This window comes from Protopterus annectens, chromosome 10.part0, assembly GCF_019279795.1.
Source record: "Protopterus annectens isolate FY-2018-M chromosome 10.part0, PAN1.0, whole genome shotgun sequence".
Lineage (NCBI taxonomy): Eukaryota > Metazoa > Chordata > Ceratodontiformes > Protopteridae > Protopterus > Protopterus annectens.
The window spans coordinates 968,695,970-968,723,242 of record NC_056744.1 but is presented as its reverse complement, the minus strand read 5'-3'; the positions used below and the strand labels follow the sequence as shown (position 1 = coordinate 968,723,242).

Sequence of the window (27,273 nt, the reverse complement as noted above, 5' to 3'; positions counted from 1 at the left end):
ATATGGTGATAAACCACTCCAGTCCATTGAAGTACTCGATTGATCCCCCCCCCCCCCATCATCTCAGTTCAACAACTTTTGCCTTTGGCTGGGGGGAGGGGAGGTAAATAACCACAGTCCATTGAAGTACCTGAATTGGTCCTCCCCTCAGTTCTATTTTTGCAGTTTACCCCATGACCCAAGTGAACTCTTCTCCATCCAGCTACTTGTACAGCACACTGCATTTTTGATTTTTTTTTAACAAATGGTCCATTATAAATGTTGAGTGCTGTACTACTGCATTATATGCATTAACCACCAACATTCTTACAATCACAGACTAAGTCCTGCCCAGCTTATGAAAATTCAACAGTACTGAACAAAAATCAAACACCTTTTCCATCTAAAAGTAGTCCAACTTTCATTGACCTAAACGCTAACATTTGTAATAATCACACAACCCAATGGATTTGACATCTGATCAAAACCACAGTACTCCAGCCATAACAAAAACATGACTACAGCCAAATATTACCACCAAACTACAGCAATCAAGAATGACAGAACAGAGGAAATACAGTGATGTAGCAATATACCCAGATAGCCTCAACCTGTCCCATTATAACACCACCCTCCAACAATATAAAATCTTCATAACCAGGCCCGAAATACACCATCTCTGACAAAGGTGATAGTTCTACAGACATCAGTAATTTTAAGACCAATAAAATGCATACATAAGCAAACATTAACCAAGAAAAACTTACAACAAACCCGGCATGGTTTGTGACCCCCCCCCCATTGCACAAATACAGCGAACAAAGCCAGAGACAGTGATTAAATGGTCTCTGCCATGGTCTTTGACCAAAGGCCTTTGATACAGTCAGACTTACTAAACTACTACAGCAAATGTCAGCCTTAGGTCAACACCAAACACCATAAACTGGGTCAAGAGTTCATTGAGAGATACCAACCAATAAAACTGCAAACAGTGCTTGCATCTTTTCACCTGGTCAACATTGGTATCCCTCTGCTCCTCTAATATCCTTAAAAATTCTCTTCATGCTTGCAGACTGCTTCTCATACAGTATGCCGCTGGTGCAACACTTATGTTCTTCCAACAAATCATACATACCTCAACCAAATTACACAATTACTACTCAATGCCACAGAAAAATGGTTACAGAACTCCCAACTCCCCAAAGACCAAACTTATCCTAAATCTGAAAAAACACTTTAAAATATATGCCCTCAATACCATGACAGGAGTGGTCAATACAAATCATACCTCTCAACCTCTTACAAGAAAAAAAAAAAAATAAAAAATTGGGGGAGTATTTAAATATTACTCTTACAGATTCGTAAGTGTATGAAGTCTGAAATTCAAATGTAATTTTGACAGTTCTCACTTTGCCAGATTTGTAAGAAAACAAAATTTTACGAGAATCAGACTGAATATGGGTATTCTGCAAATATCTGAACATCTGAGGTGTATGATACAAATCTAAGACATGACCACAGACTACCTTAAATTTGAATTACACATACAAAATGCCAAAAAAAATTCCACCAAAAACTAGACATCTACAGAGATTAAAACTTCACAGCCTGGCAAATAAGTTAACTTCTGCCTTCTGTCCTTTATGGAGGAGCCCTCATATAATATTCAGACCTCACTTACTCAAAAATAGCCAGATTTGAATCAAATTATTACCGCCACCTACCAATGCACTGCAATGAAAACACTTAACTGGCTAGAACTATCCACCTACCTAAAATATATCCAGTCAATCACCACACACAATTCATTACCCAGCCACCGGCCCAACCTTAAATTCTATACTAGAAAAAACTCCCCTAAATGGCCCCTGTGATCAAGTAACCAAGATTAAGTCACTGGTCATAAATCAACTAAAGCAGGGTATTCTCACCCCGTAGCCAAAAATATGGAAGAATATTGCCCACATCTACAAAGGGCAAACACTCCCCTAAAACTCCTCTCACAAAATAAAATACAAAACAAATACATGGATTTGCTCATGTTCTACATCAGATCAAATAGCTCCTTAAATACAGCATTAACCTCCACCTCGCTATTCATACAATTTGTAATTTCTTGCCTCTTTTACCTATACTTTACACATCACTAAACAGCCCCCTAACTTTTTTTGCTTCCCTATCCATACCCCACAGTTTAACACAAGTTCCTCCTACTTTCTCTCTCCTCCTGACTCACTACAACACATGTCCAAGTACATTGCAATAAAACAAATCAGTTATCAAGCAGAATCGTATCAATTGTAAAGACCACTAGTCTCGTATAGTTCTCCTTAGTAATATCCAATGTAATTAGTGTGCAAGTATGTTTCATCTAACATGAAAAAAATGTGCATGTATATTTTTTTGCATGTGAAAACGTTCATTGCTACGATATAAACAAACTAATATGCTAATTGTGTCTGGAGCTTTTCTCCCTGGGCCTCCACTGAAAATGGGCATCCACCCAGTTGGGCTTTCCCAGTAAACAATTGTCAAATATAGCATATTCCATTAAATCTGAGCCCTTTTCAATACAGCAGACAAGTATGTGCATCTTTAATGAAGACAAGGCATCAGCGGGAAACCTGAGAAAAAAATCCCAGTCCGCAGTCAATTTCCACAGATCATCTGCCGCTGTATATTTAATTAACTGCTGTGTTCTTTCATATTTCTGCCAAGTACTCTACAGCACATTTGGACTACTCTAGGTAACATAGGATTACCAAATTGCCTGCAACCACCTACCAGCAAGCACCAGAGTCAAGATTTTGGATAGTGTCATACTACTGGATCTTGTTAGGGGGAACTGAAACCTGTGAGGTTTGCTGTGCTTATTCACAAGAAAATTCTATTGGCCATGGAACTTTTTTCTTAATTATTCTGCAGCCCTCAATGCTACAACAAACACACCTGGCACTTTGGATTAATAGACTGTTACACTCTGAAAAGCTGGTATTCCCCTCCCCGCAAGGAGTGTAAACATAGCAAATGAAGTGTTATTCAGCATTCCAGTCATGGACTAAAATGGAATAGGCACAAAATAAAAAAAGAAAGGAAACCCAGTCTTTAAAGAAATATAACTCAGACATTCTACTTGTCAAGACAGCCTTCTGGGGGAGCATCTCATAAAAGAAAAACTCTGCAAAGAACGAGGGCTCAAACAGGTGTGATCTACTTCTCCAATACAAAAGTTCAGATCCTAAGGGAGACCTAGGTTTCCCCAGTCATCTCTGCAAAATATTTGTGAAAAGGATGCACATACCATCCAAAGAAGCCAAAAAGGTCAGTGAGGAAGACATTGCACCAGAGTGAACTTTTTAAAAGTGGACATGGATATTCCAAACACGAGTTAAGCAAAGGGAACAAAGTTCCATATAATGTCTGCATAATGGACAACAAACGGGACCTGGAAAGCCTTGATAAAGCTGCAACAGGTAAAACAGAAGGGAAAACCCTAGCAGTTGACAGTGGTGTATAGCTACAAGAATGGTTCTATGCATAAACCTAAAAGAAACTGGAGAAGGGGGAATAAGACGTAGCACTTACGAAAAATTGCAAACAAATATGGTAAGCTCAAAGCCACAATCAGCAAGGATGGTTCACCAATTTTTTTTGGGAAGGGGGTCCTCTTGCATCCAAAACTCTGTGAATAGAGTATGACCTTTGGAGTGCCCAACACATCATTTTAATACCTTGCCATCGCTCCTAGACCTTTAATTAAAATGCAGAAAACTAGATTCTCAGTTTTGATAAGTCTTCCCCACATCCTTTCTCCTAATAAAATGTAGATACCTGCTCACTCATCCTGTCAGATTAAAAAACATTGCACACGTAAATCCATGCCTTGGACTTTTAGTTTAGCACTTCACAGGTTTCACTGCTTACCTCTCCTGATAAACAAATCCTCACCACAGCCAGGCAGTGCTGCAGATGTGCCTTTCCTGATTTGGGGCGTTTTAACCAGTTTGTCTTGGACTTTGGCACTTACCTCTCCTGGTATTTAATGTAATTGCTAGAAAATGAAAATCGAAGTCTAATCCAACTGCACCAGAAGCGGTGAATGTAACATACAAAAACAGAAGTGGGGTCTTTAACATGGTCTGCTTTTATATAAATGCAAATTTGTCTATGCCACTAGGGGTTAAAAATACACTCCTAGCTTTTATACAATCGTCAACGTTCGTCTGAACTGAAATAAATATGTACGTATGTTTGGTGCCAGCTTTGTTTTTATGTCAGTCACTGTCTGTACACATTTATTCTATCATTCGCATTTCATCAATACCTGTTCTACCTATTTTCCAACCCCTTCTCATCTTCCTCTTACTACCACCACCCACTTAGTGGACATAATCTGGTCAAGACTGAGCACAAACAGTACTATTTACTAAATTTTTTTATAAAGATTGCAAGAAATCTGGTGCAGCAGTTAGAGTTGTCACCTCACAGCAAAAGGTTATCTGGTTAGTTTCTCGGCTGGAGCACCTTCTGTGTGGAGTCTGCATGTCCTCCCTGTGGTCGAGTGACGTTAAACACATGCAGGTAGGTGCGTGAATGGGTGTGCCTTCTTTGAAGGTTGGGCGTCGGGCTGGCACCTCAGCACCACAAAATCTGCCAGTCCCTTTAATCAGGAAAAGCTGAAAGACATTACAAGAAATCATAAGAATCAGGGACAAATCCAGTAATAACCAAGACCACCAGACAAGGATCAGAGTTTCTTGTAGTTACAGAATTAGACTGCTCTTGATTTGCTGTCTGCAAATACAGCCTGGAGTCATGCCTCAATAGACCTTAGGCACTGCATTTATCAAGATTAACAAATTAAAGTACCAATTATGGAAAGCTTTGAGCCACTCAGAGCTCACACAGCTGCCAAGGAAATTTCCACGTGCCAAAAGACACTAATACGCTTCAAAACTGACCACATTAGAACACACCCAATATTCAACACATCAGTGTCACCACATGCACACTTCTATTCTAGCTCACCATTATACTTCCCAAAGTAGCCAGGCAGAAATTGCTCAACAATTTCAATCATAGTAATTGGCTTAATTGGGAAGATATCAGGTACTCTGAAATGGCATAAAACTGGCCGGCACAATTTGCTGTCTTGGGGTCAGTGTGATTTCCTTGACGGACTAAGAACTACCACTGCACAAGTCATATTACTAAACACTTACTACAATCAAAACTTGTCTACTTTCACAATGAAATGACCAGACACGTACAACACCTGTAGAGACCACAAGTAACAAACAGGATCCTAGGCCTTACACACATTCTACATGGACACTCAAACTTCAGCCGTTCTGTCTATTGTCTACCTAGAGGTGATCTCTGCTCGACTTACAAAGCTATATCCTACCCAACCCCTACCTGAAATGCTACACCTAAAGAAATCTCAATCCCCTCACGTCATGCTCCAGAGATCACAACCTCATTACCACAATTAACAGAACATGCTGGAGGTTAATCTCCCAAAGACTGCCCATACTTCCCATTCATGTCAAAGAGCATCTCGCTGGCCCTCTTCAAGAGAGATCTTGAGTGGATGGGTAAAAGTTCACTCCAGTTGCCCTATTTGATAAGGCACTGTAAACTAACATTGGGTGGTACGGTGCCTGGGCAATTTTTTTCAGGCTAGGCCTGTAAAGGCTCCAGGGACATTAGCCTAATACACACCTATGAAACTACTGCACCTTATCTTTAGTCTCCAGCTGAAATTCACATACATAACCACATTCTCCACTATAATAGTTCGGTAATTTCCAAGTGTAGTACCTCGCAGGATGCACAGTAGCAAAACCCGCCCGAAACACACCTCCAGCCCCATGGAGGCAACAGTGGTATGACTATTCAACAGTATGCGGACTGAAAGTCAATATTCAGTACCTGTGCAGAAAGCAACTCAAATAAGTTGTTGCATCAGGGACAAAGCTTCATTCAGTACCAAAAAACAAATTTTCTTAGGGGCACAAAACTAAAATGCCTGCAGTAAATCACATTTCAGTCAACTGGGCAGAGTTCACACCATTTCTCTAAATAATACTATTACATTGTAATGGCTTTAAGATCATGCGCCAACAAGGCAGCAGGGGGTGGGGCGCAGCACTCCCCACAAGGGGATGCAGGGGGGGCTTGCCTCCCTGAAAAAGGCAAAAAGTACGAATTTATCATAGGATGGAGTTTGTTGCGATACTGAATATTTAGCAGTTTACACAAAGTGACATGCGAATTTACATACATGTCAGTCTTCCTGGATATGCCCCAACCATTTGGCGTGCCAATCAATGATGGCACACCCAAAGCTGCGCAGAACTAACTGAGGTACTACACTTGGAGATTACCCTATATTCTACTTGGAAATCTCAATTACGTGCAACCATTTGTTGACTTGTGAAAACACGAGTCAGAATCCTCTTTTTAGGAGCGATGCATGAGAATTGCACCCTAGCCTAACACAGCTGCTCAGAACTGTTGACAAATTGAAACCAAGGAAAAATAAAAGTATGGATGAACCTCATCAGCAAAGTTTGTTCTAACTTTTTTTCATGTTTCTAACTATACATTCTATTACAATTTTTTTTAACAGTAATAATATCACAGTTTCCAATGTTAAAGTTACCTAAAACATTCTTACCCACCCATTCATTTAAAAGAAAAATGTGAATCCTTGAATAAAACTACCCCTTAGCAGTTAGCCTAAAACCTTCCGTCTGTACTTATCTCAATGCCTTTGCTCAAGGAGTCTGGAACAAGCCAAAATAATGGATATATAAAAGGACAAGTATTACTTTAACTCATTTGTATCAGCATGCGCTTTCTAAAGAAAACAAACTCTTATCAAATCCCATCGCTCCGCTAGGCCCCCAAGATCAAGCAACAAAATCAACTAACTTATCAAACCCCAAAACTCAGCAGGAGAAGCCATATTTTCATGTACCACATTCAAACTTTGGAACAATATTCCACCCTTTAACTACTCTACCTTCCAGCATTTTCAAGACTACGCTCAAATTCCACTTAAATTTGCACTGGATTTGTCTTTGTTCTAATCCAAACACCCCCAAACCTTACCCCCCCCAGACTCAACCCAACTCTATACTACCTCCACTACTAACCAGTCAGTTAGCTAGTTTGTCTTTACATACATTAAAAAATAGTCCGACAACGTTGTTGCTATTACCAACGACATGAAACTCTTAACTTGCAACATTTACTGTACATACTGTGCCGAAAGACACAAAAACTTGATTAATACAGTAACAAGTTATTGATATAATCAGCAACTGGTAATGTTTACTATTGCTGCAACTTTGTATCCATCATGTGGAGCTTTTCTCCCCGGGCATCCACTGAAAAAGGACCTGCGTCCAGTCGGAATTTCCCTGTAAACAAATAAAATCTGGTTTTATCAGACTACAATCTTCAACACCCCAAACAGACAAGACGACCTGAATTATGCCACCACGTGTGAACGTGCGAAACAGTCCGCAAAAGTAAAGTACTTGCAATACCACAACTTATTACTAGTATGAAAATTGCAGCCGATCTCAAAAAAAATTGCCACCACTCAACCTATAAACTACGAAGGCAAAATTAGAATACAAATGAGAGACACAATGTTACACTGACTTATACAACGACGCAACAGAAAAGTGAAAAAACGCATTTACCGATGCGGTGTAAACACTATGCAGACGTTATGCTATAAACAGATTAATTGCATCCTCTTTCCAAAACAATACTGTTCCCAACATCAGTGACTGCAAAGAATAGGATTAGCCTAACCATGGCTTGACCCGTCCCAGACGTACGGAGATTGAAGGAGTTCCACGACCCCTCAAAAATGCAAAATATGAAGTGACAATGGATACGCCCCAACCCCGTACACATCACAGACCAAGAAAATAAACGGGTGCCTGATGGTTTCCATTTAATTCCGTTCCTAACATCACAACCCTTCCATCCACTCACCCACATAAAGAATGCATGCGTTAAACTCACCACGCTGGCAAAAATCGTTTGTGAAAGAGAAAGTCACAGCCGAGATATAAGCTTCAAAACTGCCCAGAACTGTCTTTTTTTTGGGGGGGGGGGGGGTTACTTACAAAACGTTCACTTAATACACAGCAATTCGCATGCCCTTGCCTTCTAGGTTGGGGTTAACTGTACACGTAACAAAAAAAAAACTGGTCACTCATTTTTGTTATTAGCAGCACTTTCCTATTTGCTGGATCACCAACAAAGCAGAATTAAACAATACAGCTGAACAATTTTAACTCCATTAAATCGAAAGGTTACCGAGTGCATCCCGGTATTTTAACAGACCTACATTAAAAGTTAAGAATCCCTCCTCCCAGACCACGCATTTTGAGACAAGAAATACAAGCCGTATGACTTTAATGTTCTTTTACTGCATGTAAAACACATTAAGCAACATCAAAATACATTAGAACACAAAAAACGAAACTCTTACACGTCTTTATACAACAAAGACCCACTGCATACTCTGCTTCAAAAAGAAGCGAACAGACCTCATTTTCACGTGAGATCAATAAGTCACTGTCCTAAGGTGAAGATAAAAGTCAGAAGGCCACAATAGCCGTGTTCCAGGGATTCACGGTCTGTAAAACTGCGTCACAGCACAATGGCGCAGAGTCCGGATCTCTGTCTGCCGCTGTCACAGGCTCCTCCAACTGTTGTGTAGACTCGACGCCAGACAGCGAATGCGGGACATCTTTAGTCAAGAGTCCGGAGAAACTGGAACCGAAAATATTTATAAGATTAGACACATTGTTCGTATCCATATCCTCGACGCCAGATTCCCCAGCGTCCTCCTCCTCCTCCGTACGAGACTTCTTCAAATCTGTGGGAGAAGACTGGTGGGGCTCACCCCTCCTCTTTCTGGAGCTAGGCGGGGATAGTACAATCTCCTCCTTAGTCCTTAAACAAACTTCACCAACTTGTTCCTCACTTGAAGTCAATTCTAATTCCTGAGCTACGTCTTCACAGCCCATTAACCCACTGTCATCAAGTTCGTCCACAACAGCAGGGGCAGATTCACTTCTCCAACCACAAGCCTGGGGAGGCTGGTCCCATTCCACTGGTACCAGACCAGGTGGCTGAGGTGTGTATCCCATCTCTGAGCATGGTGACAAAGGAGGCCCCTCTTGCAAAGGGCCAAGGTCGCTCAAATAAACCTGCCGGGCACTACGCAGAACAAGCGATAACAACAAATTCTTGTGTAACTTAAGGCCTCCCCGCTGAACTCGAGAGTTGTAAATCTTCCCAAGTGAGATACTCACAATGCGATGCGCTTCTAGTTTGAACTCCACAGGATGCACTTCGCCCATATTAGTAGAATACCGGTAATCAGTCTCCTACTCTCCTGAAATTATGAAGAAATAGGAGGGATAGTTAGCTCCTCCCTCAGGCGTGGTGTAACTATTTGAATGAGGTCTCCACTGTACACGGAAATAACTCAAACGAAACAAATTGATTTTAGCCTCTTGATAAAGCTTAATCCACCGTAAAGATATACGTAAGCCGATCCACCGCTATTAAATAATTCCTGGCGCTAAAAAAACACACAAATTAATATCGGTGTTCAGGAAAATTATTCATTTACTGGTAATGATGCCAGAAGCCCACCTGAAATGGTAATTAACAGTATTGCTGGCATTAATTTAGTCCCCAGATTTAATGAGGGAGGAAAGAGAGTGTGTTCAATAGCGTGGCTATTAACAGCGTAGTTTACATTTACTACCCTCCTTTCATGCGGTCAGCCAACAAACAAGAACACCCCGCCTCGTCTTTCGTTATTTATACCAAGTTATCTAGCCCGCCGTAACCAGCCAATCACCTAGCGAGCTACTTTTTTGGTCAATTAGAAGTTATTCTCTCCACCCACTATATATCAACCAATAGTAACAAATGGAAGTCCTGAGACTTTAAACATTTTGAAATTAAAACGGCAATGTTAGTTCATGTATACAATTTGTTGGTATAGTTCAAAACACAGAGAGTACGGATTCGTTGCAAGACCTTCCTACGCGGGAATTTTTTAGCCGGGGGAGATGACGTAAAGTTACTCGTGCAAGAATGAACTCTTACCTTCGTATTTACAATTCGTTGCAGTTTATAAACAAGTGGCACTTATTTGCATTCATTTACCAGGAAAAACAGACCAGACGCGTGTGTAGATAGATCTATACATAACTCTCAATTATAGACGCTTCTAAAATATTAGTTATGTTAATTTGAGAGGTTAACAGAGTAAGAGAATATGAATTCGTATACATTTTCTTGAAGTGGATTACTGATGTATAATTCACCATCTTTCCTCCAAAGGGCACCAGTGTTAGGAGGGATTAAGAGGGACAGAGGTCGAAAGCTAGACTCCTGGACATTTGAGCGGTATGTATAGATTAAAAATAAAACATTTAATTAGAAACTGGTTTGAGAGTCGGTCTTTTTATTATTTATATATATTTTTTAGCAAAAAAAGATGTATTGGTGCTTTGTGATTGAAAGGGGCTGGTTTTATTGGGGGATTTGCCCAAAATTTGCGTTATGTTAAATCTGATAGGGTGTTAACTAACATACTGTTTAGTAATAGTACAAAGGTGTGGTAGCTTGTATCTTTGTGGATTGTTGGATCTTTCATGCTTTAAGCCCGTCTCTCAAGAAGTATTGGGTCAGGTGTTCAGAGTTACCCTCGATTGGCTTTTGATTACCAGTAAAATCCTAATGGATATGTGCTCATTTTCAGGACAGGCCCAGGGAAAACAAACCGTTTTAAACGTCTACAGTTTATATAATTATACCAAATTAAATATTTACCGGTTAAGAATAGATGCAACTTGTATGACTATTTGATATTTAGACAAATTTTAGCTAGTTTACTGAGAAATTAGGGTTAAGTTGGGCTTTATGTATCCTATTTGTGTTATACTAACCCCCCCCCCCCCACACACACACACACACACAGTCTCTCTGCATCCATCTGTTGTTAGAGCAGCATGAAAGAAGGTTCAAATAGCCACAGTCCCGTACTTCAAATGATTGTGTGCTGTTACTTTTGAACTGTATTTTTGCTGCTGGCTGCACTTTTCAGCCTAGCACAAACTTGGTTCAGATTTGCTGGACCCAGACTGTTTTACAGTTTCTGAGCACTAATCCAGGTTTCCTCCACAAAAGAGGGCCTCCCCCAGTACCCTTGTGAGAGAAAAGTGTAGCCAAGGACTCACCTGAGTGGTGATGGTTGGCCCAGTGTCATGTGCTATCATTGGTTAGAGCATTTTAAATCCATTTAATTTTGTTGCTATTTATTGCCCGAGGCTATGCAGTGGTGGTTACCATTGGCAGTCAGACGCAAAGTCCCAGACAGATGCATTTTCCCTTAATTATCTGCTTGTGCTCAGTCTGAAGTTTCTCACTGTTATGCTTCACTGGCCAGACAGAGACTCAGCTGAGCCTCTTAGATACGAATACAAGTCTCGCCCAGTAAACCTCTCGCACTACCAAACCTCTACTATTTCCTGGCCATACCCCGGTCCTTCTAGTCCTTTCCACAGTACTATACCTAGTGTCATGGATGGTCAGTTTCCCACAATTTCTCCAGTCAGCCTGGTCGATATGGGCATCCTGAGGCAGTGTAGCAATTACGTTCATAGGTTCATACTAGGCTATCTGCCCAAGGGCATTTATAAGCCTAGCCCATAGTTATTTGGCTTTCGCCACCCCTTTAGTTTGAATAAAACTATGCCTATTATTTTGCTGTGCCTCTGTCAAGCAGTGACACTGAAGTAATCCCTGGGGTATATCTGCGATCTCCCATCCATTGGTCAAGATTCCTCTTGAACAAGGCCAGCGAGGTGCTCTGCCTCACATGTACCGGGATTTTGTTCCACAGCATAGGGAGTCTCTGGGTGATGAATCTGTCCCTCCAGCACGTTCTATTAATAACCGTGTCAAGGTTTAAGTCTCCCGCCCTTGTGGTTCTGAGGGATCTAGATTTTTTGAGGTGAAGCATATTCATCAAATCAGGGTTTGACATGGCCTTATATGTCAGGCACAGGTCACCTCTGAGCAAGCGGTATGAGACTGAATAGAGCTGGAGTTCTTTCAGTCGGGCAGCATAAGACATATTTTTGAGACCCTTTATCCTTTTGGTGAGGAACTTTTGGGGCCTTTCCAGCTGCTGCAGGTGTCGGGTCAGATACATTCCGAATGGGGCATTGTACTCAATCATAGGTCTAATACAGGGGGACGATGACCTCCCTTGATCTAGATGTGAATCCCTTCATGATCAGGTGGGCAATGTAGAAGGTTTTCCTAACTACTTTAGCAACATGAGTGTCAAACGAAAGGCTACTGTCAACCTGGGTCCCCAGATCCCTGATGACTTCTTCTGTGCTCAGTGGATTGCCACCTATATGGTAGCTAGGGGTAACCTTGTTTTTCCCGAAGGGTATGACTATGCATTTCTTGGCATTTAACTTTAGGCCATGGCTCTGGCACCAGTTATCCGTTTCTGTGAGGCCCTTCTGAAGGATATCTGTGTCAGATGTGTTTTCGACTATGGCACCCAGTTTGCAGTCATCTGCAAACTTTGTCAGCCATAACCCTCCTACGTTTGCTTGTACTTCAGAAAAGTAGATGCCGAACAAGAGTGGACCCAGGACTGAGCCCTGTGGGACACCACTTGTGACAGGCTTTGAGTCTGACATGGCTCCAGCAACTCTGACCCTGTGGGTTCTGTCACTTAGCCAGTTTGCAACCCATCTTGTGATGTATGGGTTTACATTCAAGCTGATGAGTTTTTCGATGATACCTGAGTGGGGTATTGTGTCGAAGGCCTTTGCCAGGTCAAGGTAGGCTGTATGGACTGCCTTTCCCTCATCAATGGCCTTGGTGACCGTCTCGAAAGTCAACCAAGTTTAAAAGGCATGATCTGCCTTTGACAAAGCCAAACTGGGTTGGATCCAAAGTCTGCAAGTACCCTATGTCTTTATGAGTTCCATTATGATCCTCTCCATGGCTTTGCAGATAAGGCTTGTCAAGCTAATGGGACGGTAATTTCCAGGGTCGGTGGAGGCACCGCCCTTGTGAAGTGGGACCACAGTCGCCGTGCGCCACTCCTTGGGTACGTATCCTGAGGTGAGGCTAAGATTAAACAGCTGTCCTTAACTGCGGGTTTAATTCCTCATTGAGTTCGTGGAGCACACAGCCGGAGATACCATCCAGTCCCATGGATGCTGTGTTTTTTGCTTTGGAGAGAGCAGTTCTCACCTGGGCGTTGGAGATGTTTGGGGGGCTACAATCCTCTGGTATAGATATCTCTCCTTTTGGGGAGAAGTTTGCACTGAACCTGTCAGCCAGTATGTTGGCAATGTGTGTAGGTTCAGTAATCTTCACATCATTTTGAATTAATTCTGAGCATATCTGGGAGTTTCCTCCTAGGTTTCTAACATAGCTAAAGAAGGCCTTATGATTGTCTTTTGAGTCCTTGGCGATTTTTCTCTCAAAATTTGCCTTGGATGATTTTATGAGAGCTCTTAGTTTTTTACTTATAATGATCAAAGGTGTCTTACCTTTCAAGGATTTTGCTCTATCTTGTAGTAGCTTCCTCCTTTTGTTGTAGAGCTTGTTTATGGCTGGGGTCCACCAGACTGGACGCTTGCCTTTGGTACAAAGAGTCTTAGTTTTGTTTGGGATTGCCTGATCCATGCAGTCCTGTAGGTGCTGGTAGAAGGCATTTGTAAGTGATTCAGCGGTTTGAGTAATGTTTACCACTGGCTCAGGGGCCTTAAAGGAGACCACACTAGTTTTTAGAAGTGTGAAGTCAGCTTTTGAGAAGTTTTTCACTGTGGTCTTTTTTATTTCAGGTGGGGGCGGGATGAGGACCTCCAGCGAGATTAGTTTATGATCTGATCTCACCAGTGAGGGGTATACTTCCGGTGTTGAACATTGTGATCCCATGTTCGTGATGATGAGATCAAGTATGTTTTCTCCTCTTGTGGGGATGGTGACTAGTTGTTCCATGGCATTTGAGTTTATGAACTCCAGGAACCTTTGGGCTAGAGTGTTTGGGCTTGAGTAGTGTTCCCAGTCTATATTAGGGTAGTTGAAGTCACCTAGTATGATGGTGTTTGGAGATGCATTTATCCCCTCCATTGTTTTCAGGAAGGCCATGTGAGGTTCCTGAGTTTGAGAGGGTGGCCTGTAACATGCTACAAATTGCAGAGCAGTCTTGCCTATGGTTAATTGCACCTGGATGGTCTCCGATGCATCGTGCGTTGTCACCAACCTTGAGGCGTGGGTGTCCTTTATGAATATGGACACCCCCCCTCCTTTCTTGGTGTTGTCTCCTGTACACTGACAACCCATTACTATATCGCACAAAATCAATGTGAGAGATGCATCTATATTAAGAATCTAGAATCTATACTCTCACTCACAAATCAGCATGCCCGATACTAATACTAAGGGGCTTGTCAACTTGCATAATTCACCTATTGCACACAACATGCACGCAGCACCTAAACCCACATATGCAAAGGTACTCATCAGAAGCCTAAAGATCAGAGACCTCCAAACTTGCTTCACTAATTCACCACCAGCTCACAGTACACAAAAATGCATGCACCAGTGTCTCACCGAACAAGCTCCTTAGGCAGGGGTTTGCAACCTGTGGCTCTTCCAGCCCTCAGCAGTGGCTCCCTGTAGCTTTGAAAAATAATGGCCAGTCTACCGCACCACACACACAGAGTAATGGACTTTAAATATTGCTCTTATAAACTTAGAAACTTGCTAGAATAACACCGTTTCTGTTGCCATGCATTCCACACACACAGAGATTGAGCGATCCCCTGGCAGCAGCATCCCCTGAAAGATTTCCATATCTCTCAATGTCTTATCACAAGAAATCATGATAGAGCCACAAATAAAGGGGGGACACAGGAGCAAAAATAGGGATGGACTAAGTATTGCTCTTATAAACTTACTAAAATAACATGGTTTCTGTTAACATGTATTTTACACACACACTTACCTCTCAACTGTGCAGATTTTTGCAGAATGTCCTGACGTTTGCCTCATATTTTTGGTCTGTTTCTCATAAAATTGTGTTTTTTCTAGCAAATCATTGAGGGCTGAAGTCAGAAAAAAACAGACATTTGAGTTTCAGACTTCATACCCTTAAGAAAATTAATGCTAATGCAAAATCTGTTATTCTATCAACTGTCTTAAGTTTGTAAGAGCAATATTTAAAAAAAAAAAGTGTCTCTATTTTTGGGCCTTTGTGCCCTATTTGTTATAGCTTTGTCCAAATTTCTTGTTTTAAGAGGTCAAGTGATATCACACACACAGAGTGATCAAGCAATCCCAACAAAGGAACAATAATAGGGATGGATTTTAAATAGTGCTCTTATAAACTTAGTTCTTTTATTTGTTTATTTTTTTATTTATTTATTTAACATTTGTTGACCGGGAAAGTCCGACTAGGTTCCACAGATCCTGTTTTCAGCAGAGGCCCAGGGAGAAATGCTCCAGAAACATGTGTTTAGAATGTGGGAGGAAACCAGAGTACCCGGAGGAAACCCACGCGAACACAGTGAGAACATGCAAACTCCACACAGAAGGCGCCCCAGCCGAGAATCGAACCGGAGAACCTCTTGCTGTGAGGCAACAGCATTAACCACTGCGCCGCCCAAATACATTATTTGTATAATAACTATTATATAAAATTTTATACACTGTGTGTTATCTTCATTTTAGAGGTCAACTAGGTTTTGTGGCTCCCAGTGATTTTTCACATGGTTGGAGATGAGCCAAAAATGGCTCTTTTGATAGTGAAGGTTGCAGGCCCCTGTCCCAAGGCAAAACACAAAATCTAATGTTTTGATCACTCCATTGTGAGAAACTCAGATGTCCCACTCACCAGGTTGGATAAGGAAAAAGTAACTGTTAGGTGCCAGGATCTGCCACATTGCACATGCACTCATGTCTGTCAATAACAGTTACTGTTAGGACTCTGTCATAGTCCATGTTGGTGTGAACAACCTGAGACATACCTCTTTGGACTATATGAAGAAAGACGTGACTGAGCTCTTTGAATGTTTGTCCTAGGCGGGTATGTCCCTAACCTTAAGCAGCATTCTACCTTCACCTAGGATGATGCCACAATCCAGACAAAAAATGACTGACCAACAATTTGCATAGGTTCTGGCATCACTCCATGGGGATCCAGTGCCTGTCAGCCTTAGATGCTATGGTTGACAGACCACGATGCTTTGTCAGAGATGGTCTTCACCCGTCACATCTTGGCTTTCGGTTATTGGCTAAGCATTTGCCTCCCCCATAGTGCCTTTTTTAGGCGTCATAAGAACAAAACTTCCAATGTAAAATATCCTTGAAAAACAACCTCAATGTTACGCTGCTAAATACTAGGAGTCTAAATCTGAAACTGTACTCACTGGAAGCATTCCCCACTGATTCCTAGAACGCCTATACTGGGATATACACCAATGCTCTGTATAAACATCTACACACTTGTACTGACTCAGACATATCTGATAGGGCCAAAGCAAGATCTTCTAGGAAGAACAAGCCTGTCTGGTATACATCCTGCCACAAACAAACTATACAACAACAGGAAGAAACTGCTGTCTAAGAACATTAAGGAACAGTCTCAGAATTGGAAGCACACCCTTCTCAGTTTGAACAAGCAAATAAGACTTGTAAAGTCCTCTAAAGCTAACTATGAATCTAAACTAGCATCCATGGCTAAAGATAACCATAAGGCATTCTTTAACTACATCCAAAACCTTAAAGGAAAAGCCCAGATTTATGATGAACTTGTACTATTGTGAATGGTACTACATATACTGAACCTGTAGAAACAGACAACCTACAAGAGGACAGGTTCAGTGAAAACTTCTCCCCCTGTCCCTGCCACTTATACCCTTGAACATTCCTACCACCTGTTCTCCACCTAGTATCACTAAAGAGCAGGTCTTAACCGCTCTCTCCAAAGCCAAAAACACAGCCTGTATCGGACCTGATAACACCCCAGGCTGCATTCTAAATGGTTTAAAACAGGAGTTAGCAACACCTTTTGAGTACTATCTTTAACCACAGCCCAAGTACTGGTTTTGTCCCTGCAGAATGGAAAACTGCTACTGTCATCCCTTTGCACAAAGAGAGAGCATCCACCGACCCTGGGAACTATACACCCAATAAGCCTAAACAGCCTTGTATGCAAGGCCATGGAGAGCATCCTCATGGACCTTATCAACAAAGATATAAGAAGACTTCAAACACTTGACCCAACCCAGTTTGGTTTTGTCAAGGGCAGATCATGCCTGTTGAACCTGGTGGACTTCAAGAATGTCACCAGTGCCCTGGATGAGGCAAATCTGTGCATACGGCCTACCTAGACGTAGCCAAGGCCTTTGACACAATCCCCCACTCAGGCAACTCGCCAATCTGGGGATCAACCCATATACTGTCAGGTGGGTTGCAAACTGGCTCATAGACAACACATACAGTCAAAATAGGGGATTCCATCTCTACCAGCAGACCCATTACCAGTGGTACTCCACAGGGATCAGTGCTGGGGCTCCTACTGTTTGGAATCTACTACGTACAGGCAAAAAAAAGAAGTTATGTACTCACCATAATGTTCCATGTTGGTAGTCCATCTCACCCTTCATTTTTATGTATGGGTTCGGAGCCGATTTATAAGCTTGAAGACTTCTGGTTGGCTCGTGGCTAAGCATGTATTCTATAGTGCATCAGTACAGACCCCAGATCTTGTTTGCTGCTCACTAGAAGAAATAACCATAACAGACAAACCAATAGTAAAGGGTCTCCAACCAAAGATAACCAAAATATTAACATCTCCAGATTCTTCCAGGATGGGGGCAGGAGGGCGGGTTGGTAAAAATGAAGGGTGAGATAGACTACCAACATGGAACGTTATGATGAGTACATAACTTCTTTATGTTGTGTAGTCCAATCTCACCCTCATTTTTACGTATGGGACAGCGTCCCTAGTGCCTTATTCTTGGGTGGCTCACTGGAAAATACTCCTGAGCACTGTGGAGCCAAAGGATGCTCTACCCTTGGAAGCTAAATCCAATTTGTAATGTGTATTAAAAGTGTGAGGGGTAGCCCACGTAGCTGCTGCACAAATATTATCAAGTGGGACCCTGGCATGAAAGGCTGCAGAGGTAGACAGAGACCTGGTAGAATTAGTCTTGATCTTGAAGGATAAAGGTCTGCCCTCCGAACTGTAGACAAAGGCTATGCAACTGGAAATCCAATTAGTGTCACTTTAGAAACTGGTAAGCCCAATCTGGATTCAGAAAAGGAAATGAATAGCTGATCTGATTTCCTAAACTCCTTGGTCCGATGCAAATAAAAACGTAGTTGTCTATGAAGGTCTAGCTGATGAAACAGATATTCAGCTGCATTACGGTGATTAGGGAAGAAAACTGGGAGTTCTATGGATTGATTTAAGCTTGCGTGGGAACAAACGTTGGGGACAAAGGAGGGGTTAGTACACAGTGAGACCCTGTCTTTATGAAAGATCAAATAAGGTGGTTTAACAGACAAGGCTTGTAACTCCGATACTCGTCTAGCTGATGTGAAAGCCACCAAAAACAAAGTCTTCCAAGACAAAAAATTTCAATGAAGAGGAGTGAGAAGGTTCAAACGGGGAAGATGTCAGTTTGGACAACACATAATTTAAATCCCGTGAAGCCACAGGTTCTTAGAGCGGTGGCCTCAACAGAGTGGCTCCTTTCAAAAAGGTCTTGCATAGCTTATGAGACATTAAATTGGTATCTGGAAACCCAAAATGGGAAATAGCCAATTGAACTCTGACAGTGGCAGCAGATCCTTGCTGAAAAAGCTTGGAGAAATTCCAAAATCACAGGGATAGAAGCAGTGTAGGGATCTACATTAATTTTCTATGCCCAAATAGAAAATCTTTTCCATTTACTGCCATATAGTCTCCTAGTTGAAGGTTTATGGGAGGACATAAGAATATGTGACACTGAGGAAGATACATCGTGCAGCCTGACTAGGGATGGAACTGGAGCAGCCACGCTGTCAATTTGAGGGTGTGGACTGAGGGATGTAGCAAACCTGACATGTGGGTCAACAGAACTGGAGCTGGGACCAGAATCCCAAGGATCGTCCAGGAGAAGAGGCTCGAGGAAGGGGAACCAAACCTGACGAGGCCAGTAAGGAGCAATGAGGATTAACTTGCATCCCAGCCATCTGGCTTTCTGAATCACTTTGGAAATGAGAAGGGAAAGCATACAGAAGACCCAGGGGGCAATCGTGAGCTAGAGCATCTCTGGGAGTCTCCCCCAAAGGGGGAATGAGGGAAAAATAGCTGCTGCATTTGGCATTGACTGGACTGACAAAAAGGTCACAACAAGGCTGTCCCCATTTGTGGAAAATCTGTTCCACTGATTCGTGTTTCAGAGACCACTCACGAGGCAGTAGGATCGTTCAGCTGAGCTTGTCGGCTATCACATTTGGTCATCCCTGGAGTCTGCGTTGCAACCAGAAAGCGCTGGGAAGAAATCTCCCGTTCCCAAACTTGCATGACCTCTCAACAGAGTGGGTAAGATCTGGTACCGCCCTGTTTGTTGATATACCAAACTACCGACATGGTCTGATTGTATCGCAATAGTCCCTACAGGAAGAAGGTCTTGAAGTGCTTGCAACGCCAGAAGCCCTCATCTCCAGAACATTGATATGCAGGTGAGCTCGTGTTCTTGCCATGTGCCTTGGACAGTCCTGCCTAGATAATGCCCCCCCACCCGATCTGGGAGGCATCCATGGTCACAGTGGCAATGAGTTGGGCAGGAAAGGGGGGGGTGTCAACTGGTTGGGTGCTATCTGCCAAAGGAGGTCCTCCTTGCATGATTATTTCAGCAGAACAGGGTGATTCAGCAGAAGATATTGGAAGGACCATTGGGAAGACAGAAGCCACTGGAGAACTCTCATGTGCAACCTGGCTAACAGTACTAATAGGATGCTGGATGCCATGCTCCCGAGGAGCAGACAAACTGACTTTGCTTTGACCTTCCGCAAAGGGAGAAAACGTTGAATTTGAAAGATTAAATTTTGTGCCCTTTCAGCAACTTCAAGTTAAACAGAGCCCCTCGTTGACCCTATTTAAGCTTAACCTGGATGACTGGATGGGAAATTGGAAATTCATCCCAGGGGTTTCACACATGTCTCTCTTGGATAGGGGCAGTCAGTGCTGATTTAGATTGGCTTGTAACCACTGCCCATATCTTTAGGCCCTATAGGAAAGAAGGGTTGAACTTGGCTAGGCTTGTAAGGGTCCTAGGGCCATTAGCCAAGTAACCTCCTATGATACATATACACAGCACCCCTCCTTGACCTGACCCCCACCACCTGTATACATTCCCAATCTGTGATTGTGAGGAAAATGGAAAGGAGAAGAAAAAAAGATCACAATGTATTCCAGGTTATTGCTCCTAGTCAGTACAGTGCCTCTACAAAAGCTCTAGTAAAGTTTTATGCACACCTCTTAAGTCTGGAAGAGGAACAATTACCACATTGTCCCCAGCACAAGACATAATGACATCCTATGCACACCTCTGAAGTTTGATTGTGAGGAAATTAAAGTAATGATCATATCATCTTCAGCTCCCCACATAAGCTACAGCAACCTTCTATACACATCTGTGATCGGGGCTAGTTTTATAATAGGTGCAGTTCAGGGCAAAGATTACAACCAAGTACACAAAGATCAATGTATAAAGTCCAGGGTGTACGGGCCACCAGAAACCTAGATCATCTAAGGGCCTGAATGCTCAGTGATGTATTTTATGCTTAACTGCATTTTACTGCTATGAATGGGACTGGCATGGTGTCTGTGCACAAATAAAAATTAGTGATATATTTCACTTTCACGGAAACTGGAGGAATGCCAATCCACCTACTGCATGTCTGTGTTGCGGAAATCAGTACACATATCCAGACTCACCCAGACAGGGCATGCACAGTCCACATAAAAGCCAGAGCCAAAAAGTCAACCAGGACAAAACACTGTTAAATGGCAGTGCTACTCACTTCACCACTCTGGCAATGAGGAGTTACTTTCACACATCTTCCTACCAAACCACCAAAGATAGACAAAAACATGCATAAGGTCTATGTTTGCAATGGTAAATAAAATAATTTATGGCCAACTTATCTTATAGTGCAACCATGTCCCCTCGTACCCAAGTATAATGGCAGAATTGATGGTCTGTGAAAGAAATTTTAGCCAGCTTGCTACGCCTGCACTGTACCCCACGCACACAAGTATAAGCTGTAGCAATACTAGGTTTTACACAGATCTCAAATGGCAGTATATTGTTCAACACTGGTTTTGCCATACCAGATCACGGACTGTTTAGTAGTCCTCAGAAGTAATACATGCCTAATATACGATCCTTGATTTTGCCTCATTTTCTCTGTCCTTCAGAAAAACTTAATTGTTTAAAAAAATGCATGTTGATGCAAATGTCATTCTATTAAACTTAAGCAAATTAGTCATTTATAAAAAGTGATCCTGATTGTGACCATATATTTTGACATTATTTTTGGATTTGGCGAAATTATTGAGCAAAGAGTCTGGTGTCCTGCAACTCACTTAAAAAGAAGACCATTCTTGAAGACTGGAAGCATCTGCTCATCTTAAAGTACCAGGGTAAGCATGGGGATCAAGTCACTCTGGGCTGCCAATCTCTAGCACTTACCTCACTCACATTCATTCTCTGATTGCTTGCTTTATTGTAACAGGGTCATGTCATAACCCAGTTTACAATAAAGAAAGTAACTAGAGAATGAATGGTCTTTTATTCTCCTCATTTTCCCCAACTAACAGCGTTTGTGAGAGCCCCCACATAGTCGAGCATGATGGAGGGGGCTTGTTCGTGGGGATTGGGGGTGCCTAAAGCCCACTATTGTTAGTTGTACTGGGTAAAAATGCCCACCAGCAGTATTTAACTAAGTCAAAGGCACTGTGTCAGTACTAAAACATTTGATGACATTATGAAGCCTGCTGCTTGGCAAATTACTGTTACTACAACCAGAGATGTCACTGAATTTTAAAGGCAGCATGGTGCCAAAGCCTAGGAGTCTTCATCCTTAGTTATGTTTATCCACTTGGTTTATTAATTACACTGCTAGCTTTTGCTGGTTTGACACACATGCAACAAAATATCAGAATAAGATAATTTACTGTTTGTTGGGGGGCCCACAGCAACCTGAGGGTTCACTGGTGCCTAAAACAGACTATGTGACTGAGTACAATAATAGCCCAATAATCTAAGTGTAGTACTAGTACAATCTGTCAAGTCTGGATTAACATTTAATTCTTCAGCTTCTGAGAAGGCTCCATTAACACATTTTTGTTAACTATTCAGAGTTCATACAGACAGTGCAGTGCAGAGTAGCATTCAAAGGCCTCTGAACTGGGTTTCCAAGTGAATTTCCATAAACTTGAGATTATACAAGTGTTAACTAAATTATGGGACTATGCTGAAAACAGTAGTACTGTAAAGTCATGCTATAAAGCCTAGTTCTAAAACCTTTAAGTGAACAGCTAAATGTGACATCTCTGCTCTGGGCCAGTAATCAAGAAGACTTAATCCTTACCACTGACACTGGAGAGGGAAATTCACTTGGAACAAAGATAGATACATACGGTATTTCCAGATATAGCACTCTGCACCAAGCACAATTCCCCTTAAGAGCACACAGGGTACACACAGTCTTGGGGCTGGGTTTCCCTCACTCTCTCTAGACCTCAAATAAGACTCCCCACTGACACAGCTGTAGAGTTGAGTTCCAAGCCAAGTCTAACACCACCCTCTCTGTGAAACCAGTGCTCCAAGTAGCTGACACACATATTGAGATTTGATTTTCAAACACTCACACCTGGGAAAGGCTGCCACAGATCTACCGCCTATTCCTAGACTATAATGTAGGTCCACTGCCAACAGATCACTCCAAAGCCAGCTACTCTAAGGCTCATACCTGGGTGCCCAATTATATGGAGTAAAATTAATACTAATACAAATGGTAGTGTTTGATCAATGCAGCAAGGCGTTTGGTAACAGCCACAGTGTCACCACATAAATATAATACTCTCAAAGGTTAAAATATTCTGTAAAAGATCAGCCATAATGAAAATTTTAAATATATTTAATAATAAAAGGTGAAAATATTTACAATAAACATCAGAGTTTCAATCACAGAAAATATTAAAAATAACACAGATGGAAAGATTCACAGATACGGAAAAACAAGATTTAACTAATCTCATTATATTTTTGTCAAAGGAAAAACTTCAAAGACCAATACACGTAAGGTTCAGTTAAGGCATATTTAATTACTTGCTGCAAGGAGACAAAAACATGCAAATACAAGGATTTGTCTAACTACTAACAGGAAATATGCTTATTCTTATACTGTTTTACAAGACATGGCCTTCTATGGCTGACGTAATCAAACACAACTTTCAGTATTGTTCTACAGCAGATGTTACTCAGAATTTCTGCTGACATGACTAGATTTGTGAGAAACTTTTGAGAAAAACAACCTGGTCTTGGTGGGCACTAATTCGTTTACAGGCTTCTATTGTACAGTGTTACATTTCAAGGTACTCTTCTAACTCAGATACAAGCAAATGCTGATTGCAGTTCATATTTTCAAACAGGCTTTGTCCTAATTATCTATAGTTTCTACAGCTGTGTATTTTCTCACAGCACAAACGGAACTTCTTGTCTAAGCTTCGTACAAGTAGTATTGTTCTATTCATTATTTTCCTAACATAAGCAGGAATCATCTGCTTCTCAGTAAATTTCCAAGGCACAAGCAAGATTTTAGCTAACAATACAAGGTCAGAAAGCATCTGCAGTTTGTACAGATTTATGCAGTATGAAACAGAATAAATGTGTTAACCCTTTTCAAGGTCTAAATGCACTAAGCATATTACTAATACACACATTAATACATATTTTTCTGACATTTCCCCCCTTTTAATACTTTTATTCTACTTTCAAAATAAGCATAAACAGTTTGTTTTATTCTCCTAACCTCTTCCACTTAGGATTTGCAGTTAAGAGAGTCATTCAGTTTATACTCATGAAAGCATTTTCAATCTTTTAACAGTTCTTCAAACGCAGTACTTTGATATAAGGTCTCAGAAACTGACATGTCTATAAAATCTTTAAACAGTCTTTTCATGCAGGGGATGCCACAACAAACACATACTCCTAGTAGGTGCATTCCTACACAAATGGCAATCAGGATGTTCATTAGGATGGTACCCCACCCCCCAAACCATTTCTGGAAAAAAGTCCGTCAGTGGGTTTGGGCCTGATTTGGTCATGGCCGACACTTGCTGAATTACCTCAAGATGATTGTCTATCTCGTGTTTATGGTCAGGAATATACGAACAGCATTCTTCTTGGATTAAAGTGCAAGTACCACCTCTCGCTGCTAGGGTGAAGTCGAGAGCCATACGGTTTTTGAAGCACTGCAGTTCTCATAGTATTCAGTTCCATCAGTCACCAATTCGAGAGCGGAAAAAGTTGCATTATTTCGAGAAGTTGACAGTTTTCTCAGCTCCCAGATCGATTTCACTGCTCCATATGCCGGTAATATGCCTGCCCATGATATAACGCTATCACTCAAGTCCATATGTGTCAGTCCTTTGCCTATGGAATGATGGTCTTTCCAACACGCATTGATTTGCGCCACTGGATTTACAGGTTTCCTGACGACCTCTCAGACATTTCAAATTTTTCCTCGAGGCAAAACTGCAGTGTGTCGTATGGCCGGAACCAGGTAACCCAAAAAACAACTGCCGGACCAATTCTCAGGTAACCATTTGTATGCCTTTCTGCCACACACAAAATAACAGTCCTCCACTTTAGTAGTAACTTTGCTATGAATATACACTCGCCCTGCATGAAACATTTTTCTATCAATTATAGACAGTTGTTTATAAAGAACAGAATTATGTTTTACTTCATCAAGTGTTTTGTCCATCAATCCAAGAAATGAATCATAGTTTGTATTACAATAAAGATCTACATTGTTACCTTTAGTGTAACATTTATAAGGAACAGTCACATTGCAATTGCTCCAACCCACCTGAACAGTATCATTTTTATAAAAACACACAGTTCCCTTTTGTGGAACAGACAAGTGCAATGCTATTTTATCTTGTGATGTAATGGATGAGGTATCATAAATCAAGTTCTCCCAGGTCTCATTGACCCCTAGGGGGACTGTAGTCATTAATAACCCCCCGTATGCTGTCGGCAAAGCTGTGCAAATCCAGCAATTCGAAACACTGAAAGTCTCAGCATACACATATTTAATTGCCTGGTAAGTGTTAAAGTTTGGATGCCAGTCTATGAGTAATGCTTCACGTTTATTCAGTTCAGTCTGTGTGGCTGGGAAAAGGAAAGGCCACAACAAAAAGATTATTGTCACTGGTACAGTTAACAGGATGATTATGCAATACTTCTGAGGAAAGGGTTGTTCTGCATTCCTGTTTCTTCTGGACTCTATCATTTTTGCTCTTGCCACGTGACAAGATGTTTGTCCAGTTCAAAGTTTTTAACTAATTTACAGTGCGTCAGGTGGATCCAGGAAGCACGCTCCGCAATTTTGACTGCAGTGGGTGTCGACAGAAGCACTTGATATGGACCTTCCCACTTTGGTGATGCCCAATTCTTTTTCTTTACTGTCTTCACCCAAATCCAGGTTCCAGGGGACACTGCCACTTCTGACGGTCTGGTTCGTTCTTTATCTGAAACAGAATTTGACTGCAACAAATGTTTAGAATTTAACAAGTTTCTCATATACTCAGGTAGTGTACTGTCAGCTTCCTGGTCTGCGGGCATGAGCGATTTTCACTGAGGTATATAATAAGCCCTTCCAAATAATTTTTCAAAAGGAGTCAATCCTTTTGCATTCGGAACAGTTCTCATGCTCAACAGTGCCAGGGGCAGCAGACAGTACACCCAATTTCTCTGTGTTTTTACTATTAACTTCCTTAGCTTATTCTTTAAAATCCCATTATGCCTCTCTACTAGACCTGCAGATTGTGGGTGATACGCACAATGATTTTTTAAAGAAATACCAAAATGTCTACTTAACTGTTGTATGGTCTGGTTTACGAAGTGTGTGCCGTTGTCACTGTAGATCCTTTCTGGAATGCCGAATCTAGGGATGATTTCTTTAACAAGAACTTTGGCTACAGTTGCCCCGTCTGGATTTTTAGTCGGAAAGGCTTCCACCCATCTGGAAAACATATCTACAATGACAAGACAATACTTATTTTCACATTTATTCAACTCTATGAAATCCATACAGATAATATGAAACTGATACGGTGGTGTAGGAAAACTCCCTTGCTTGGGCTTTAACACCCCTTGTGCATGATGTTTATTACAAACATGGCACATCGAACAGAATTTTTTAGAGTAATTTAAGAATCCATATGTCGTGAACACTTGGTTCACCAGCTGTACCACCCCCCCTGTTGAGACATGGCACTGCCCATAGCTCAACAAAGCTACATATCTAAATAAATTAGACGGCAATATCGGTTTCCCTTCTTTAGAGATGTACAGCCCCTTTTCGAGAATTGCTCCTCGTTTTACCCATTTTTGTTTTTCAACTTGCGTAGTGTCTGCATTGTCTTTAACATTTCTAAGTCAAAAATCTCAGAGGGTTGTAATTCCTCATTCAAAAGAAATATTTCTGAAGCTGCCCGCTTTGCAGCTGTATCAGCTCTCGCATTACCTTTTGAAATCCTGTCCTGTTGCTTGGTATGAGCTGTGCATTTACAAATAGCTACTTTCTGAGGTAACTGAATAGATTCTAAAAGATCCAAATAAACTGTGCATGACTGATTGGTTTGCCAGTAGATGTTATCATTCCTCGATTTTTCCACTGCTGTGCAAAAACATGTACAGTAGAAAAAGCATACTGGCTGTCAGTAAAAATGTTCACACATGTACCCTTTGCTAAGGTACATGCCCGTGTCAAGGCAATCAATTCTGCTGCCTGTGCAGATAAATTGTGTGGCAAAGATTTTGCTTCTATAATGTCAGTATCAGAAACTACTGCATATCCTACTAGGACCTGTCCTGCAGGACCCCTTTTGCATGAGCCATTCACGTAGTA

At 41.6% G+C, this 27,273-nt stretch overlaps 1 protein-coding gene across 1 annotated transcript in view; it reads right to left on the bottom strand.

Moving 5' to 3' along the window:
- Positions 1 to 8,418: 8,418 nt before the first annotated feature.
- The window catches only part of IER5 (immediate early response 5), a 101,747-nt gene continuing 82,892 nt past the window's right edge, over positions 8,419 to 27,273 (bottom strand). The window contains exon 2 of the mRNA XM_044086827.1: positions 8,419 to 9,404. Coding sequence (XP_043942762.1) covers positions 8,610 to 9,404 — 795 coding nt within the window. The 3' untranslated portion in view covers positions 8,419 to 8,609. The remainder of the gene's footprint in view (positions 9,405 to 27,273) is intronic.